General features: G+C 45.6%; 1 protein-coding gene across 1 annotated transcript in view; it reads left to right on the forward strand.

Moving 5' to 3' along the window:
• LOC135897910 (chitotriosidase-1-like) overlaps nt 1-16,735 on the forward strand; it is a 215,916-nt gene extending 199,181 nt beyond the window's left edge. Inside the window, exon 11 of the mRNA XM_065426602.1 lies at nt 14,917-16,735. Coding sequence (XP_065282674.1) covers nt 14,917-15,093 — 177 coding nt within the window. The 3' untranslated portion in view covers nt 15,094-16,735. The remainder of the gene's footprint in view (nt 1-14,916) is intronic.
• Nucleotides 16,736-17,216: the final 481 nt, after the last annotated feature.

Here is a 17,216-nt window from a genome sequence, read left to right on the forward strand (position 1 = left end):
CTGCCAGAGGCATCCCAAGCCATTCTTATTCTTCTGGTTATTTCCGTCTCATGATCCGGATCTGCGGTCACTACCTGCCCCAAGTAGATGTATTCCCTTACCACTTCACGTGCCTCGCTACCCTTCGCAAACTGTTGTACTCTTCCGAGGCTGTTAAACATTGCTTTAGTTTTCTGCAGATTAATTTTTAGACCAAACCTTCTGCTTTGCCTCTCCATGTCAGGGAGATGCATTGCACTTGGTCCCCTGAGTTAGTAAGAAAGGCACTTACCACCGGCGAATCGCAAATTACTAAGATATTTCCCATTAACCCTTATCCCCAATTCTTCCCAGTCCAAGTCTCTGAATACCTCCTGTAAGCATGCTGTGAACAGCATTGGAGAGATCGTATATCCCTGCCTGACGCCTTTCTTCATAGGAATTTTGTTGCTTTCTTTATGGAGGACTAGGTGGCTGTGGAGCCGCTATAGATATCTTTAAGTATTTTTCCGTACGGCTCGTCTACACCCTGACACCGTAATGTCTCCATGATTGCTGAGGTTTCGACAGAATCAAATGCATTCTCGTAATCAATGTTAAACTATATATAAGGGTTGGTTATATTCCACACATTTCTCTATCACCTGATTATTAGTGTGTATATGGTCTGCTGTTGAGTAGCCTTTACGGAATACTGCCTGTCCGTTGGTTGACGGAAGTCTAAGGTGTTCCTGATTCTATTTGCGATTACCTTAGTAAATACTTTGTAGGCAATGGACAGTAAGGTGATCGGTCTAAAATTTTTCAAGTTTTTGGAGTCCCCTTTCTTATGGATTAGGATTATGTTAGCGTTTTTCTAAGATTCCGGTGTGTTCGAAGTCATGAGGCATAGCGTATACAGGGTGGCCAGTTTTTCTAGATCAATCTGCCCACCATCCTTCAACAAATCTGATGTTACCTGATCCTCTCCAGCTGCCTTACCCCTTTGTATAGCTGCCAATGCTTTCTTTACTTCTTCCGGCGTTACTTGTCGGATTTCAAATTCCTCTAGACTATTCTTTCTTCCACTACCCTCCTGGGTGTCGCTGGTACTGTATAAATATCTATAGAACTCCTCCGCTACTTGAACTATCTCATCCATTTTAGCAATGATATTGCCGGCTTTGTCTCTTAACGCATACATATGATTATCGCCAATCAGTACCTTCTTCACTGCTTTTAGGCTTCCTCCGTTCCTTAGAACACGTTCAACACTATCCATATTATACTTCCTTATGTTAGCTGTCTTACGCTTGTTGATTAACTTCGAAAGTTCTGCCAGTTCTATGCTAGCTGTAGGGTTAGAGGCTTTCATATATTGGCGTTTCTTGATCAGATATTTTGTCCCCTGAGATATTTTACTGGTATCTTGTCTAACGGAGTTACCACCGACTTCTATTGCACACTCCTTAATGATGCCCATAGGATTATCGTTCATTTTTTCAACACTAAGGTCATCTTCCTGAGTTAAAGCGGAATACCTGTTCTGTAGCTTGATCTGGAATTCCTCGATTTTCCCTCTTACCGCTAACTCATTCATAGGCTTCTTATGTACCAGTTTCTTCCGTTTCCTCCTTAAGTCTAGGCTAATTCTAGTTCTTACCATGCTATGGTCACTGCAGCGCACCTTGCCGAGCACATACACATCTTGTATGATGCCATGGTTAGCGCAGAGTATAAAGTCTATTTCATTTCTAGTCTCGTCATTCGGGCTCCTCTACGTCCACTTTCGGCTATCCCACTTGGGGAAGAAGCTATTCATTATCTGCATATTCTTCTGTTCTGAAAAGTCTACTAATAGCTCTGCCCTGCTATTCCTACGGCCTATGCCATATTCCCCCACTGACTTGTCTCCAGCCTGCTTCTTGCCCACCTTGGCATTGTAGTTGCCCACTAGTATAGTGTATTTTGTTTTCACCTCACCCGTTGCCGATTCCACGTCTACATAGAAGTTTTGGACTTCCTGGTCATCATGACTGAATATAGGGGTGTAGACCTGCACGACCTTCAATTTGTACCTGTCATTAAGTTTCACTACAAGACCTGCCACCCTCTCGTTAATACTATAGAATTCCTCTTTGTTACCAGCAATATTCTTATTATTCAGGAATTCAACTCTTAGTTCTCGTCCCTGCGCTAAGCCCCGGTAGCACAGGAAGTGCCCGCTTTCTAGCACTGTATGCGCTTCATTTGTCCTCCTAACTTCACTGGGCTCTCTTGTATCCCATTTGCTGCGTTTTAATTCCTCCAATAGCACTGCTAGACGGGTCTTACTAGATAATGTCCTAGCACTAAACGTTGCCACGTTCAGATTCCAATGGCGGCCTGTCCCGATCCAGGGATTCTTAGCACTTTCTGCTGCGTCACAGGTCTGACCGCCGCCGTGGTCAGTTGCCTCGCACCTGCTGGGGACTGAGGGCCAGGGTCTGATTGTTGTATACATATAAGAGGTGGTTTCCAAGTACTGCACCAGGGGGGCCAATCCTGCTCCTGTGAGGGAGTGCGTTACTGGTTGTGGTCACCGGGACCAGGCCGCTCTCCAGGCCTGTTTATGCAATTATATCAACACACGGATCAGTTTCTTAATCCGGTGAAAAATTGGGTGCCACCGGGATTCGAACCACGGTCCTCTTGCACGCGAAGCGGATGCTCTACCTCTGCGCCACAGCTGCATGAATGAGGCTATTTACAGTCTATTTACAATTTCACAATTTCACAATTTATTTATTTATTAGTAAAAACACAGATAATTGCATGTGTGTAGTATACATAAGGAGGTCCCAAAGTCAAAGACTGTATCGGGACCTCCTGCTAAAGACACTTATGATGTTATACTAAGTTTAAAGCAACAGTAGTATAGATGAGAACTAAGAGTAATATCGAAACATGTTTATAGCATATGAGTAATAAGAACACTTGTTAACAGCAGGACAATATAAAAAAAACGGAATAAAAAAAATGAGGAGAGTTTCAGTAAGTATTTATTATGAATGATTTTAGTTCTTTTTTAAATTGGTATAAAGTTTTTGCATTTTTGATGATAGGGGGTAATGTGTTCCAAAGCGATATTGCGGAAAATTCCGCAGTCTGTTTACCATAGTTAGTTCGCACTTTAGGTAGAAGAAAATTATTATTGAGTGCAAATCTAGTGTGACTATGAGCTATTAGGTCACAAGGTGAGAAGCAGATTGATGGTAATTCCTTCGTCATATATTTGTAGAATAAAATTCCTAGATTATATTTGGTCAGTTCTGAAATGGTTAGGATGTTGTTTTCATGTAGTAAGGATTTTCCATTAGCAAAGCGTGAACTGCTTGTAATTATTCTTATGGATTGGTTCTGGATTACCTGGAGGGATGCCAAGTGAGTGTTATAAGTGTTACCCCAGCATAGTATGCCGTAGTTAATATGAGAGTGAATGAATGAGTAGTATAGCGAGATTAATGTATTATGTGTAAAGTAGGGACGAGTTTTAATTATAACGCGAATACCGTATGCTATTTTCTTTTTGATGTGAGAAATGTGATCTTTATATTTCAAGCTGCAGTCAAGAGAAATCCCAAGAAAAGATGAGCATGGACTGGGAGAGATAGAGTGTGAGCCGAAAGTTAAAGAAGGGGAGAATGCAGAATGTTGTTGATGTGAGGAAAATACAACAAATTTAGTCTTAGTGGCATTAATGTATAATAGGTTGGCATTACACCAACTTAAAACATTTTGTAGATCAGTATTTAGCTTGTTAATAAGAAGTGACATGTGTTTATCAGAGGAAAATATGGTAGTATCATCAGCGTACAGAATGCACTTAATAGAGGACAAACAGTTAGGTAGGTCATTGATATAAATCAAAAACAGTAGTGGTCCTAAGATAGATCCTTGAGGGACGCCAATGTTAGTGGTTTGTTCTCTGGAGTAGACGTTAGATACAGACACTATTTGAACCCTATTTGATAAGTAACTTTTTAATAATGAGAGCGCAGGACCACGAACACCGATAGCCTCAAGTTTAGTAAAAAGGATAATGTGGTTTAAGCAGTCGAATGCCTTTGTTAGATCAATGAAAACTGAGCCTGCAAATAGACCATCGTCAATTATTTTTTTTAATTGGTCAGTTAGATGTATGAGTGCCAAATCTGTGGAATATCCATTACGAAAGCCAAATTGGCATGAGGAGAGAATGTTAAATTTAGTGAGATATTTGGTTAGACGCATTGCGATTACTTTCTCCAGAACTTTGCTGAAAAAGGGTAAAATACATATAGGGCGGTAGTTATGTATTAATGTACTGTCACCTTTTTTTAGAACTGGAATGACTTTACCGCGTTTAAGCTCGTTAGGAAACACACCAGTCTTGAATATCGAATTAGTAATATGAGACATGATATCAGAAATTAGGTGGCCAATCATTTTAATGGTAGCAGGTAGAACTTCATCTATTCCAGCACTGGTGGGTTTTAGGTGACATATAACGTTATATATTTCTTCTGGCGTTGTGGGAAAAAGAAAAAATGTGTGAGGGAGTCGATTAAGTTGAGTGACTTGTGAAGGAGAGGGTGTGTCATTATCAAAAAAGTAGGAGCTGAAGGCGTTAGCTATTTCGTTAGGGGAGTTATACTCTGAGTTATTGTATATAATTTTTGATAGCTGTTCTGGTTTAGAATTTCTGTTTAGAAAGGAGTTGACGATGTTCCATTTCAATTTGCTGTTATTGCCGGCTTGCAAGATTTTTTGTTCAAGATATAATCATTTTGCCACTTTTAACTGGTTGTTTATAGAGTTACGTAACCTTTTATATCGTTCAATTAATTTGGTATTAAAAGGCTGGTTTTTAGTTTTTTTTGTACAGGTTATCGCGTTTACGCAAAGCTGCTAATAACTTTTTAGACATCCATGGGTTGTGAGAGAACGCAATGGTTTTTTACATTTCCTTTTACAAGTGAATTTATGAATAAGTGATATAATTACAGTAAGAAATTTAGAAAATGCTTTTTGAGGATCATTATCAGTTTTTATTTCAGACCAGTCTATATTAGTAATGGCAGTTATGAAGCTCTCTTTGTCCAGAACGTATTTGAAGTGTGGAAGAGGGCGAGGACTCGAGTTATGTTTAAAACGTAGAAGCAATGGGTAGTGATCTGTTATGTCCATATCCAGAACTTTTGCTTCTGGTGAAGTTATTAAGTTAGATAGGACATGATCAATTAGCGTTCCTGTGCCACTAGGAACCTGTCGTGTAGGAACATCAATTAAGCATTCATATCCCTAGATTTTTAGTAGACTGGTGTAAGAAATAACTGTTGGTGATGTGTCATTGAGTAGGTTAATGTTGATATCACCCATTATAATTACATTTTTATTTTCTAGTGAAAGGGTATGTAAAGTATGATCAAGATTATAAAAAGTCGTCGACTGATGATGAAGGCGAACGATAAATGCATCCAAATATGAAATCTCTGTTATCATTAGAGGGAGAACAATTAACTATTTCAATCCAGACAGATTCGCAAATAGTGATAGGTAAATGTAGGTCATGTCGTCTGCGATAAGTAAGATCATGAGAGATATATATTGCCGCACCACCATGACTGCTAGTTAATCTGTTACAATATTCTGAATTGTAGTTAGGGAAGCAATGAAGTTTTTTGTCATCGTCTGACAACCAAGTTTCAGTCAAGGCTATTAATGAGAATGAGCTAGAAGATGAAAAAAGGAAATGATCAATCTCCTCAAAGTGTTTGCGAAGGCTTCGAGCATTGAAATGAATGACTGAATGAAATCCACTTATGAAAGAGTTAACTTGATTAGGTTCCAGGAAAGAGGCCATGATAAGCGGTGAGACAATGAACACTAGTTGCTATGGTATTAATCTATTCTAGTCAAGTCGGAATGATCACGGATGCGCAGAACTCTGCTGCTAGTAGTCTTTCTAGCCTTGATTTGACAGTTATCAGTCCACAGAAACATCCATTTCTTTTCTTTCTTCAGTGTTAGGGCTTTGGAAAACAAGGCCTTGTTACATGGGGTCAGATGATCATTTACGAAGATAGGTGCGTTAGAAATACTGGAGAAGCCTAGGTCACTGACACAAAGCTTGGCCTTACGAGCTTTACTGATGAAGTCAGATTTTTTAGTTCGAGAGCAGAAACGAGCAATGATGTTTTTTTTTGTCAGTAGACCGTGTGGGCACGCGATGAACAATGTCGAGATCATGAGGTGATATGGAACATCCAGCCTTCTCCCCTAGCATTTCCATGATTGCGAGGCAGTCCTCTCCTTGGCTACAGGGAACGCCCTTGATCTCAACGTTGTTGAGGCGTGAATATTGCTCAAGTTCTTCTACCTTGCGAGTTAGTGAAGTGTTTTGAGATTTTAATTCTTTATTCTCGTTTATCAATGAGGTATTTTGGCCACGTAAGTCCTCGACAAGTTGATTCAAGTGTTGAGTACTTGATTGAAGGGATTCAACTTCCTTCTTTAACTCCGCAACATCAATGCCGGAATCTTTCATCTTTAGCAAAAATCTGCCGAACACCTTATCAGAGGTGTCTTTCGCTAAACTGTTAATTTTAGCCTCTAGATCCTCGATTTTTTTTGAGAGTTCAGCATTAGTTGGCATGGTATAAAAATAAAATACAAACTCAACACTAGCAGGAGGAAAACACAGTTGGTGGCAGCAGTGGCAGTGGTATGGAAAAGGAAAGAAAAAGAAAATAAAAGTTGCGATGAATACCTGCGTAAACGATGAATGTTTAAAGATGTGGCTCATGCAATGCCACTGCTGCCAGTGAAGGGTGGGCGTCGGTGCGTGCTTAATTAAAGGGAAGGTGCTCCGGGCAGCGACCTCCAGTGGTAGTCTTGTTGATGATGTCAGCAGGCCACGATGAATCCACGCAGTCGCAGCTTCACCACGTGGCCATGATTCGTCCGGGAGGGCAGAACTACGATCTGTCACTTCGAAGATTGCCGTTTGAGACAGAGGGGGGTGGGTGAAAAGTGTCCGGTCAGGGTATCTGCGTAAACGATGAATGTTTAAAGATGTGGCTCATGCAATGCCACTGCTGCCAGTGAAGGGTGGGCGTCGGTGCGTGCTTAATTAAAGGGAAGGTGCTCCGGGCAGCGACCTCCAGTGGTAGTCTTGTTGATGATGTCAGCAGGCCACGATGAATCCACGCAGTCGCAGCTTCACCACGTGGCCATGATTCGTCCGGGAGGGCAGAACTACGATCTGTCACTTCGAAGATTGCCGTTTGAGACAGAGGGGGGTGGGTGAAAAGTGTCCGGTCAGGGTATCTGCGTAAACGATGAATGTTTAAAGATGTGGCTCATGCAATGCTACTGCTGCCAGTGTCATGCAATGCCACTGGAGCCAGAGAGCCAGGCCGACCCTCGCTCGCTATAAGGGCAGCGACTACCTTCATCGTCGTTCTCGCGGCTGCTGGTCTCTTGAGCATCGGTCGATAATATCGTAATACTACCCCCCCCCCCCCCCCGGTGGCAAAAGCGACTTCACGGTGCTGTTAAAGATCCGAGGCGCGTGGAGACTTGTAGGGCTTGAGTCGGGGGACGTGGCCAATGTCACTGGCTGTCACAGCGGAGGACGTAGTGGCCGTGGCTAGAGCGATTTCATAGGTGACGTTGGTCACTTGCCGGAGAACGCGATATGGCCCTGTTTAACGGCAAAGCAGTTTTTCACAAAGGCCAACTTTACGCGATGGTGACCAAAGCAACACGAGGGTGCCGGGCACAAAATGGACGTCACGGTGACTGAGGTAGTAGCGTTGCTTCTGTTCGCCTTGAGACACTTGTAGACGAGCGCGAGCAAGTAGGCGAGCATGGTCAGCATGGGCGATTGCATTGCGGGCATAGTTGAAGCTGTGGCGGACGGAAGCACAGTATCCAGTGGTAGCGTCGGTTCTCGGCCATACCTGAAGTAAAACGGGGAAAATCCAGCAGTTGCGAAACGGGAAGAGTTCTACGTAATGTTAATGTAAGGTGCCCTCATGCAGGACCTTACAAAGGCTTACAGAGCCCAGAGAGCCAACAGTCACAGACGTCTACGTATGATTGACCCAGGCGGTAAATTCTGTATGCCCCTGAAGCTTACACGGAGCAAAACATCATTGCTACACAGGATTCGGCTCGGTATGGCTTTCACCAGTCGATACGCGCACCTCGTCGGCTAATCGAACAGCCCTGATTGTGAACACTGCCAGATGCCGGAAACACTGTAACACATACTGTGTGACTGCCCAGCACATAAGCTGGAGTGAAGGACGTTAGAATGTTTCCTAGCCAGCGTTGGTAGGCAACCACTGTCGGAGGAAGCTATCCACGGCCCATGGCCTGATACTGCACTTTCAATGCGTGCGACGAAAGTATTGTTGAAGTTTCTGCAGGGCACCAAGCTCGACGAGCGGCTCTAGCAAGACAATTGTCTCATGTACATAATCATCCCGGTTATTTCACTCCCCTTCCCTCTTCCCCAGTGCAGAGTAGCAGACTAGAGCGCACTAGCTCAGGTCGACCTCTCTTCTTTCGTATCAATAAATTGTATTCTATTCTAATGTAAGGTAGAGCGAGGTCCCAGTCATGGTGGTCTTCGGAAACGTACTTAGATAACATGTCTGTAAGGGTGCGGTTCAAACGCCCAGTGAGGCCGTTCGTGTGGGTGTGGTAGGAAGTGATTAATATTTTCTGTATGGAGCAGGCGCGCATGATGTCGTAAATGACTTTGGCCAAAAACGTACGGCCATGGTCTGTGAGCAATTGACGTGGAGCACGACGCACCAAAATTATATCATGCACGAGGAAGTCCGCAACGTCAGTTGCGCAACTGGCCGGAAAAGCGCGGGTTACGACATGGCGTGTCAGTAGTCCGCCCCGACTGCAACCCACTTGTTTCCTGATGTAGATTCCGGAAAGGGGCCGAGAAGGTCCAAGGCGACACGATGGAAGGGCTCAGCAGGGATGTCGAGCGGCTGCAGTTAACCAACAGGAAGCTGGAAAGGCTTCTTGCGTCGTTGCCAAAGTTCACAAACGGCGACGTAACGTCGTACGTAACGGGCAAGGCCCAGCCAGAAAAACGGCGACGTACACGGTCATAGGTTCGAGACACGCCGAGGTGTCCTGTCGTTGGTGCGTCATGAAGCTCTTCTAGAACGGTGGAGCGGAGGAGTTTAGGTATGACAAGTAGAAACTCAGAGCCGTCCAGATGAAGGTAGAGGCGGTACAGGATACCGTCGCGAAGTATGAAGAAGCGTCGAGCAGCATCGGCCGGAGAGTGTTCAAAACAGTCGATGAGAGCTCTGATGTAGGCGTCACGATGGTGCTCGTAGGCGAGATGAAGCAGCTGTGATACTGAGAATACGCAAGAAGCACTGGCAATTTTGGAGGAGTCAGATTTGTCATCAGAGAAAAGCGACAAGCTGTAAGCGTCTTGGTGCAGGCAGCCAGACTTATACACCACGGAATAGGAAAATTCTTGTAGCATGAAAGCCCATCGACCAAGCCGGCATGAAGGGTCTTTTAGTGATGAGAGCCAGCAGAGAGCATGATGGTCAGCGACTACGGTAAAAGGGCGACCGCAAAGGTAAGGACAGAACTTTGCAACTGCCCAGACAACAGCAAGGCAGTCTCGTTCCGTAATGGAATAGTTGCGCTCCGATGGTGCTAGGAGGCGGCTCACATAAGCAATAACGCAATCCTGGCCACGCTGACGCTGGGCTAAGACCGCACTTACGCTATGACCGCTGGAATCTGTACGCAATTCTGTAGGGGCATGAGAGTCGAAGTGTGCAAGAATTCATGATGATGTTATGAGAGTGACGAGAAGAGGCGGCGGCTTCTGCAGTGCCCCACAAAAATTATACGCCTTTCATCAAAAGATTAGTGAGGCGTCTAGCAATTGCCGAAAATTCGGGAAAAAACATCGCAAGTATGAACACAGCCCTACAACATTTCGAACATCTGTGGCTGTCTTCGGAACCGCAAACTCTCGGACAGCGCGAGTTTTGTGGGGATCAGGCTGTACTCCGGAAGCGTCAACGAGATAGCCCGGAAGAGTAATTTGGGGGTCGCCGAAATGACATTTGGATGAGTTAAGTTGCAGCTTCTCCTTTAGAAATATATCAGGGATAGTTGTTGGACGCTCAAGGTGGGCGTCGAACGTTGGCGAGAAGACGATGACCTCGTCGAGGTAGCAAAGGCATGCTGACCATTCAAAACCTTGAAGCAAGGCGTCCATCATACGCTAAAAGGTGGCAGGGGCGTTGCATAATCCAAACGGCATTACTTTAAATTGGTATAGGCCATCAGGCGGATTAACGCGCTTTTTTCTCTGTGCATATCACCAACAGCAATCTCCCAGTATCAAGAACGAAGATAAATAGAAGAGATATAGCTGGAACCGTGCAAGCAGTCGAGGGCGTCGTCTATACGTGAGAGCGGGTAGACTTCCTTTTTAGTGATGTCGTTCAGATGACGGTAGTCTACGGAGAAGCGCCACGTGCCGTGCTTCTGCTTAATCAACACCACAGGTGACGCCCAGGGACTCGCAGAAGGCTCAATGATGTTGTTATTTAGCATATTTTTCGCTTCATTTTGATTTGCTTACTCGGCGTTCCGACGCAGAAACTCGATATGGTTGTCGGTGAATAGGCGCAGCATCGCCAGTAAGAATCCGATGCTTGACTGCGAGCGTCTGGCTAAACGGAGACCGCCAAAGTCGAAAATATCTCGGTAGGACGATAATACTTGGCAGTGGTCTTCAGCCTGTGCAGAGGACAGGTCCGTCGCAACCAGTTTCTGAATTTTGGGATTGGCGCCTGAAGCTGGCGCGAGGGGCCTGCTAAGCTTGAGAGAACCATCGGGCGATAACGCTGCCACGTGACGGTCGCCGAGACAATCAACGGTGGCAAGGCAAATACCTAGCGCTAGAATTTGCTTTGCCAATCCAAAGTTAGACAGGTACGCGAATGCGGTTCGCAACAGTAGTAAGTATAGTGTGAGGCACGGTAACGTCATACTGCAGTGAAATGTCGGGCAGAGGAGTGACGAGGTACTCGCCATTAGGAACTGGTGGGAAAGACAACAGATCAATATAGGCTATAGACTTTGGCGGCAGGCGAAGAAAGCCGGAGGAGCGTAAGCGGCAGTGGGGTGCGTCAAAACGTTCTGCGAGAATCGGCAACTCAAGGCGAAGGGTACTGGAAGAGCAGTCAATAGGAGAAGAATGCGCGGAGAGAAAATCGAGGCCGAGAACGAGGTCGTGGGGGCAATCAGCAATTACGGTGAAGAGGACAGGAGTGTGGTGGCCGGCGATGCTGACACGAGCCGTACATATGCCGATGATAGGCACAGTACCGCCATTCACAACGCGGAAGACGCGTGGAGAAGCTGGGGTGAGGAGCTTGTTCAGTCGTAGTCGGAAAGCAGCACTCACAATAGAAAGGTGTGCTCCTGTACCGATGAGTGCCGTGACAGGATAGCCGTCAACGTCAAGAACGTGTTGGGTAGTAGGTAACGTGAGCAGAGGATTTGAGGGCACGGTCGGCAACGCCGCTTCACCTCCAGAAGCTGCAGTGCCTAGTTTTCCAGCTGGGTCCAGGAGGCGATAGGCGGCGAAGAGAAGCGACAGGGTTGTGGTGAACGAGACTGATGGCGTCGAGGTGAGAGCGAACGGCTGTAGCATAAGTTCGGAGCAGGAGCATAAACGGCAGTACATTCATCGCGGGTGGTATAGGGAACAGAAGGTCGAAAGGTGCGGGAATAAGCGGCGGCGTATGTCCGAGGATGTGGTGGCCATCGGTTGCGGCCGCGCCGAGCGACGTGGCCGATGCGACAGCAGTGGAAGTAGATGGGTCTGTCATCCGGGGTACGCCATTCGGACGGGCAGCGGCGAGATACGGCAGAAAAGGACTGTCGGGGACGAGGAGGGCTGCTAGAGAACCGGGAAGCGCTGGACTGAGACGTGGAACACATAGAGTTCAGACACATGTTCTCAAATTTTTGTCTGACGACGGCCTGAATCGTCGCAATAGTGGTTGCTGGCGGATGGAGAGGCGTCGCGGAGAAAGCTGGCGAAGAGGCGGCTTCGAGTTCGCGGCCAACAATACGGGTGACGTCGTCATAGGTGGTGGTCTGACACGGTCGACCCTCACATGTCTATGTAGCAGCAGTGTTGGGTAGCCGCGAGATGTGGTGTGTGATACGGCGGCTCTTAGCTTGTTCAAGGTGACGGCATTCTTTTATCATTGCGTCGATAGTCGAGACGCTGCTGAAAACAAGCAAATTGAACGCGTCGTCGGCGACGCCTTTTAGCACATGTGCCACTTTATTGGCTTGGGACATGTCATCGTCAGCTTTGCGGCATACAGCCAAAACTTCGAGGATGTATGAAACGTACGGCTCTGTAGATTACTGAACACGAGACGCAAGAGCCTTTCTCGTGGCAACTTTGCGCCGAAAGGGGTCGCCGGACAGTTCCCGTACCTTTTCTTTGAAACAGTCCCAACTGGTTTTCTCGTCTTCATGCGTTTGGTGCCACACGTGCGTGGGGTGCCGCGGGATAAAAAATGACATTGGCGAGCATAATCGTTGGGTCCCACCTGTTATTAGCACTGGAATGTGCATGCAGCTTGATGCATTCGTCAACGTCCTGTCTCTCCATGCCACAGAACATATCAGGATCGCGATGTGGGGCGTTCGTGATGAGTGGAGCAGTCGGACAAGCCGAAGCCGTTGCAGAGGCGGGCTCATCCCCAGGAGGCATGGTGAGAAGCTCGATGTGCCGACCACTATCCGACCCATATATGCCGACCCATATCCATGGCGAGGACGGGGATCGCTAACCTCCACCAGAATGTTACGTGTGAAAAGACACAGACGAAAGAGGCTCTTTACAGTCTATACACTGAAGCCAGACAGCCAGGCCAACCCTCGCTCGGGCTAAGGGCAGCAAACAACTTCATCGTCGTTGTCACGGCGGCCCGTCTCTTGAGCATCACTCGATAATATCGTAATACTATATATACCTAAAACAGACAGTCCGCTACTGAAGGCCCGTACAATTATTTCATTCGAAGCCAAAAGTGCTGTTTGAGTAGACCTGCATTTCTTGAAACCGTGTTAGAACTCATGCAGTGATTTGTGGCCAGTAAGATACGAGGAGATTCTAATATACATAATTTTTTCAATTCCTTTAGATAATACAGGCAAAATCGAGATTGCACGCGTTAGTTGTTAATAACTTTCCTATTGCAGCCTTTAAGCAGTGGTATCACTCGAGTCCTTGCAGGATCGGGTCCCTGAATCTGTCGATGGTCGCTGGAACATTACACAAAGAGAAAGGCATTACGGTAAACATGAAGACTCCAACTGGCATTATGAAGGCAGTCTTATCCTTGTCTGCCGGGCGCTACGGTGGCTGCCAGTAGCCTGATCGCCGGTTGACAGACGAGAAGTACGAGGGAAAATGTAAACAGTCAATGGCGTCATCTATACGTGTAAGACAACACACATATTTTTAAGGCGAAAGCCTTGAGTGGTTCGTACCCCCACAGCCATGAAAAAAAATGAAATGGGTCGTCCGCTCTAATGGCGAAAGACTGCTGCACACTCGGTAATGCGCCGTATCGCATCGTCTTGTTGCTGCTTTCACTGTTAGGCTTTGTCGGCTCGTTTTAGACGCTTAGACGCGGCTTCACGCGCTCGTATAGCAGAGTGAGAGCTGCGCTAACGACGTTGCTCTTCGACTTTACTTTGCATCCTCTCAGCAGACGATTGAAACATATTCTTAATTGCGTTGAATGGGTGATTTCGATGATCGCATGTACTGTTCGCATCGATTTGCTGAGCGCTTGTCGCCGAGTCTTACGGGGGTATGAGCCATTGAACGCAAAGTGGTCTTTTTTGTGCCACTCAACTAGAGGCCGCAATTCTGCACTTTATATGCGCCATTCCAATGAATGTATGCAGTGTACACTTCAATTTGCTGAGTGTTTGTAGCCTCTGCATCGCTAGAGGGATGGGCCATGGTATTTTTTGCTTGCTTAGGGGGTTATGAGTCGTGGCTGATGGTGACATTTTTGTACCAATGAATTAAACGACGTACTCTTTTTTTCAAGGCCATCGGGTGTATGATCCACTTAGGGCTATCAACCTATTAAGAAATACATTAGTAAATGAATGAATGAACCAATGAATGAATGAATGAATGAATGAATGAATGAATGAATGAATGAATGAATGAATGAATGAATGAATGAATGAATGAGCTGTAGTGCGGATTCCGCATAGGACACATGAAAGGGATACATTTTTACTAAATGACTGAATAAGCGACCATTTCTCAAGTGGGGACCTGATACTTGGCCCCTATCTGCAATAATCTATGTGGTGTCGCTGCTCAAATAATCCCCCAATAATTAACCCATATATTAGCAATGTTTCCAAAGTTGTGTTTTAGAATTTAAGTGACCCTTCGTCTGCCCTGTCCTTACTGTAACTTTCAATATTATGTAAGAGATTCCAAAGTAAGACAGCATATGAATGAGTTGTACATTTTCTCGTGTGTGTATCGGTACCAGTGCTAATTCCTCTAACCAAGGTATTTATGACGACATGAGGTAGTCTTAAGTTTATATACTCTACATGAGCCCTACTTTTATTTATCGCAACAGCTCAAGATCGGCGCTTCTCTGGTTTCTTTTTCTCCATACTCGTGTGTTAGGCTCTAAACTTTTTAAGGTGTTTTACCAAAAAGCAAAGCCGGAATCCTAGTGAATTTCACGTGTAATTTCTTACATAGTATTGCAGATGAGCTACACTGAACATACGCATGCCATTCACACTGATGACTTTTGCTAATTTCTTCCTTGCACGCACGGGTGCGTCCACCAGGTGGCCACATTCTCGGACCCGGCTGCTCTGCGGAGCCGAATAAGGAAGGCGTACATGGACGGCATGGGCATGGCGCCGCTCATGGTCTACGACATAGACTTGGACGATTTTCAGGGTCGATGCGGATTGGGCATGTCGCCCTTGATACGCGTGCTCGCCACAGCAGCATATTCATGATCTCACCGGGGTTTATTACATGTGATCGGATGTCACGAGTATGGTGCCATTTGGAGCCCTTTATATTATTGCTTATTCGGGGATCAAGGTTGGGTTCCTTGGTTCTCGCTTCTCTGTCTTACATGAAACTGATAAATTCATGTCGTTTCGGGCTTTTGTGAAATAGTGTAACGAGCGTCTAGTCCTATTGTTTGTTGTTATTCGCAAGCGCAAGCGGCCCGCCAGTGTAATCGGTGAAGTTTGCAGCTTCGCAGGAAGCGAGCGCCGGATGGTTCTGTGTGCAGTGCAGATGTACCGAATTCGTCTCTTGACAGCCCCCGCGCGCCGTATGCGGTACGTGCGAGTGAAAGCGTGCGATGGTGAGCCGACGATGGCGGCTCCATCTCGCGCGCCCAAGGGAGGAAAGCGGGGAGGAAAGGGGCCGTCTTCCCCTGCGGGGTCACTGCCATGCTTACAGTCCAGACATCTAGGGGCACCGCGTGCCGATAGCTTCATGTGCGGTAGCGCCCATACCTTTGCGCATCACCCGTGTTCCCGAAGAGAAATGGAGCTGTTTCTTTTTTTTTAAATACTTTGGCTAGTAAAGGTAACATGCTGCCAATGTGCTGGCGTTTTAATAGTGAAGTTTAGCGGGCACGATGGCCCAGATTTTTAATTTATATTAACGACCTACCTCAGAAATTAGATTGCCATATTCGGATGTTTGCCGACGATTGCGTTATTTACAAAACAGTTACTGACACCTTTAACCAACAATCCCTACAAAATAACCTAAATCTGGTAGAAAACTGATGCAACGACTGGCTAATGACACTTAATATAAACAAATGCAAATATATATCTTTCCACCGTCACAGTAATCCTCTCCTGTTTCCCTACACTATCTCTAACGTTCCTATCGACCCTGTCCAATCATATAAATATCTCGGTTTTCATCTTAGCCATGATCTTACGTGGAATAGCCATATCGCGAATATTATTTCATCTGCTAACAAAACGCTTGGCTTCCTAAAGCGTCATCTCCACTCTGCCCCCCTGCATGTTAAGCAACTCGCATACAAATCATTAGTTCGATCAAAATTAGAATACGCATCGCCCATCTGGTCCCCGAAACAAGTATACCTTGCTAATTCACTTGAATCAGTTCAAAACAGGGCAACTAGATTCATTCATTCCTCGTACTCTTTTGATATCAGCATATCATCTCTGAAATCGCAGTCCAACCTACCTACTCTTGCACTTCGTCGCCACATTTCTAGTTTGAGCTTATTTCATAAATTCTTTTATTCCGAGCTATCACAGGAACCCTACATCTGCCCTCCCCCACCACGTTTCTCTCTTCGCACCGGACATCAGCAGCAGGTGTCTCGACCACGAGCACACACATCAACTTTTGCTTCGTCATTCTTCCCCCGGACTGCTTGCGACTGGAACGACCTTCCCCAAGAACTTGCTGCCATCACATGCCCATCTATGTTCCTTAACCAAATTACGCGTGCGCTTGCATCACAATAATCATTTTTGTTTGTATAACTCGTTCAACATTTTTCTGTTTACTTTGTTAACCTATATGTGTCCCACCCCTTATGTAATACCCTCACATGAGGGTCTTTAAGGAAATAAAGTGAAGTGAAGAAGTGAAGATCATTTCTCGCTATACCATGTGTCCTACGTAACGTCAGCCAAGGGTTAGAAATGTGCAAGGGCCGCGTAGCTGGACACAACTAAGCTACTGTTGCTTGGCGTCGTTGGAGCAAGTGCGACCTGTTTTCTTTTTATTTCGCCCACTTAAATCTTTTATTATTAGTTATTATTTCAGTTTAATAAATATTTTATTCAGAGCAACGGCGTCAATGAAAAAAGTTGTATACCATCCTGCGAAATTCCACATACACCTTCCTTTGTACAATACGTGCAACATAAACGTGCTTTCTGAGAATGACACAAAGGCCACAAAATGCAAAAATATGCCGCGCGACTTGCAGCGCAATAGTCCACAGGTGCGACTAATTGTACGACTCGTCGGGCCATTATTAGTACATACCAAAGAAAGCTATTCAATTTAAAATAGAACCTAAGTAAAAACAATAAAAATTATGGGGTGCTGGCAAAACCATAGCCTG

The sequence above is a fragment of the Dermacentor albipictus genome, chromosome 2 (genome assembly GCF_038994185.2).
Source record: "Dermacentor albipictus isolate Rhodes 1998 colony chromosome 2, USDA_Dalb.pri_finalv2, whole genome shotgun sequence".
Lineage (NCBI taxonomy): Eukaryota > Metazoa > Arthropoda > Arachnida > Ixodida > Ixodidae > Dermacentor > Dermacentor albipictus.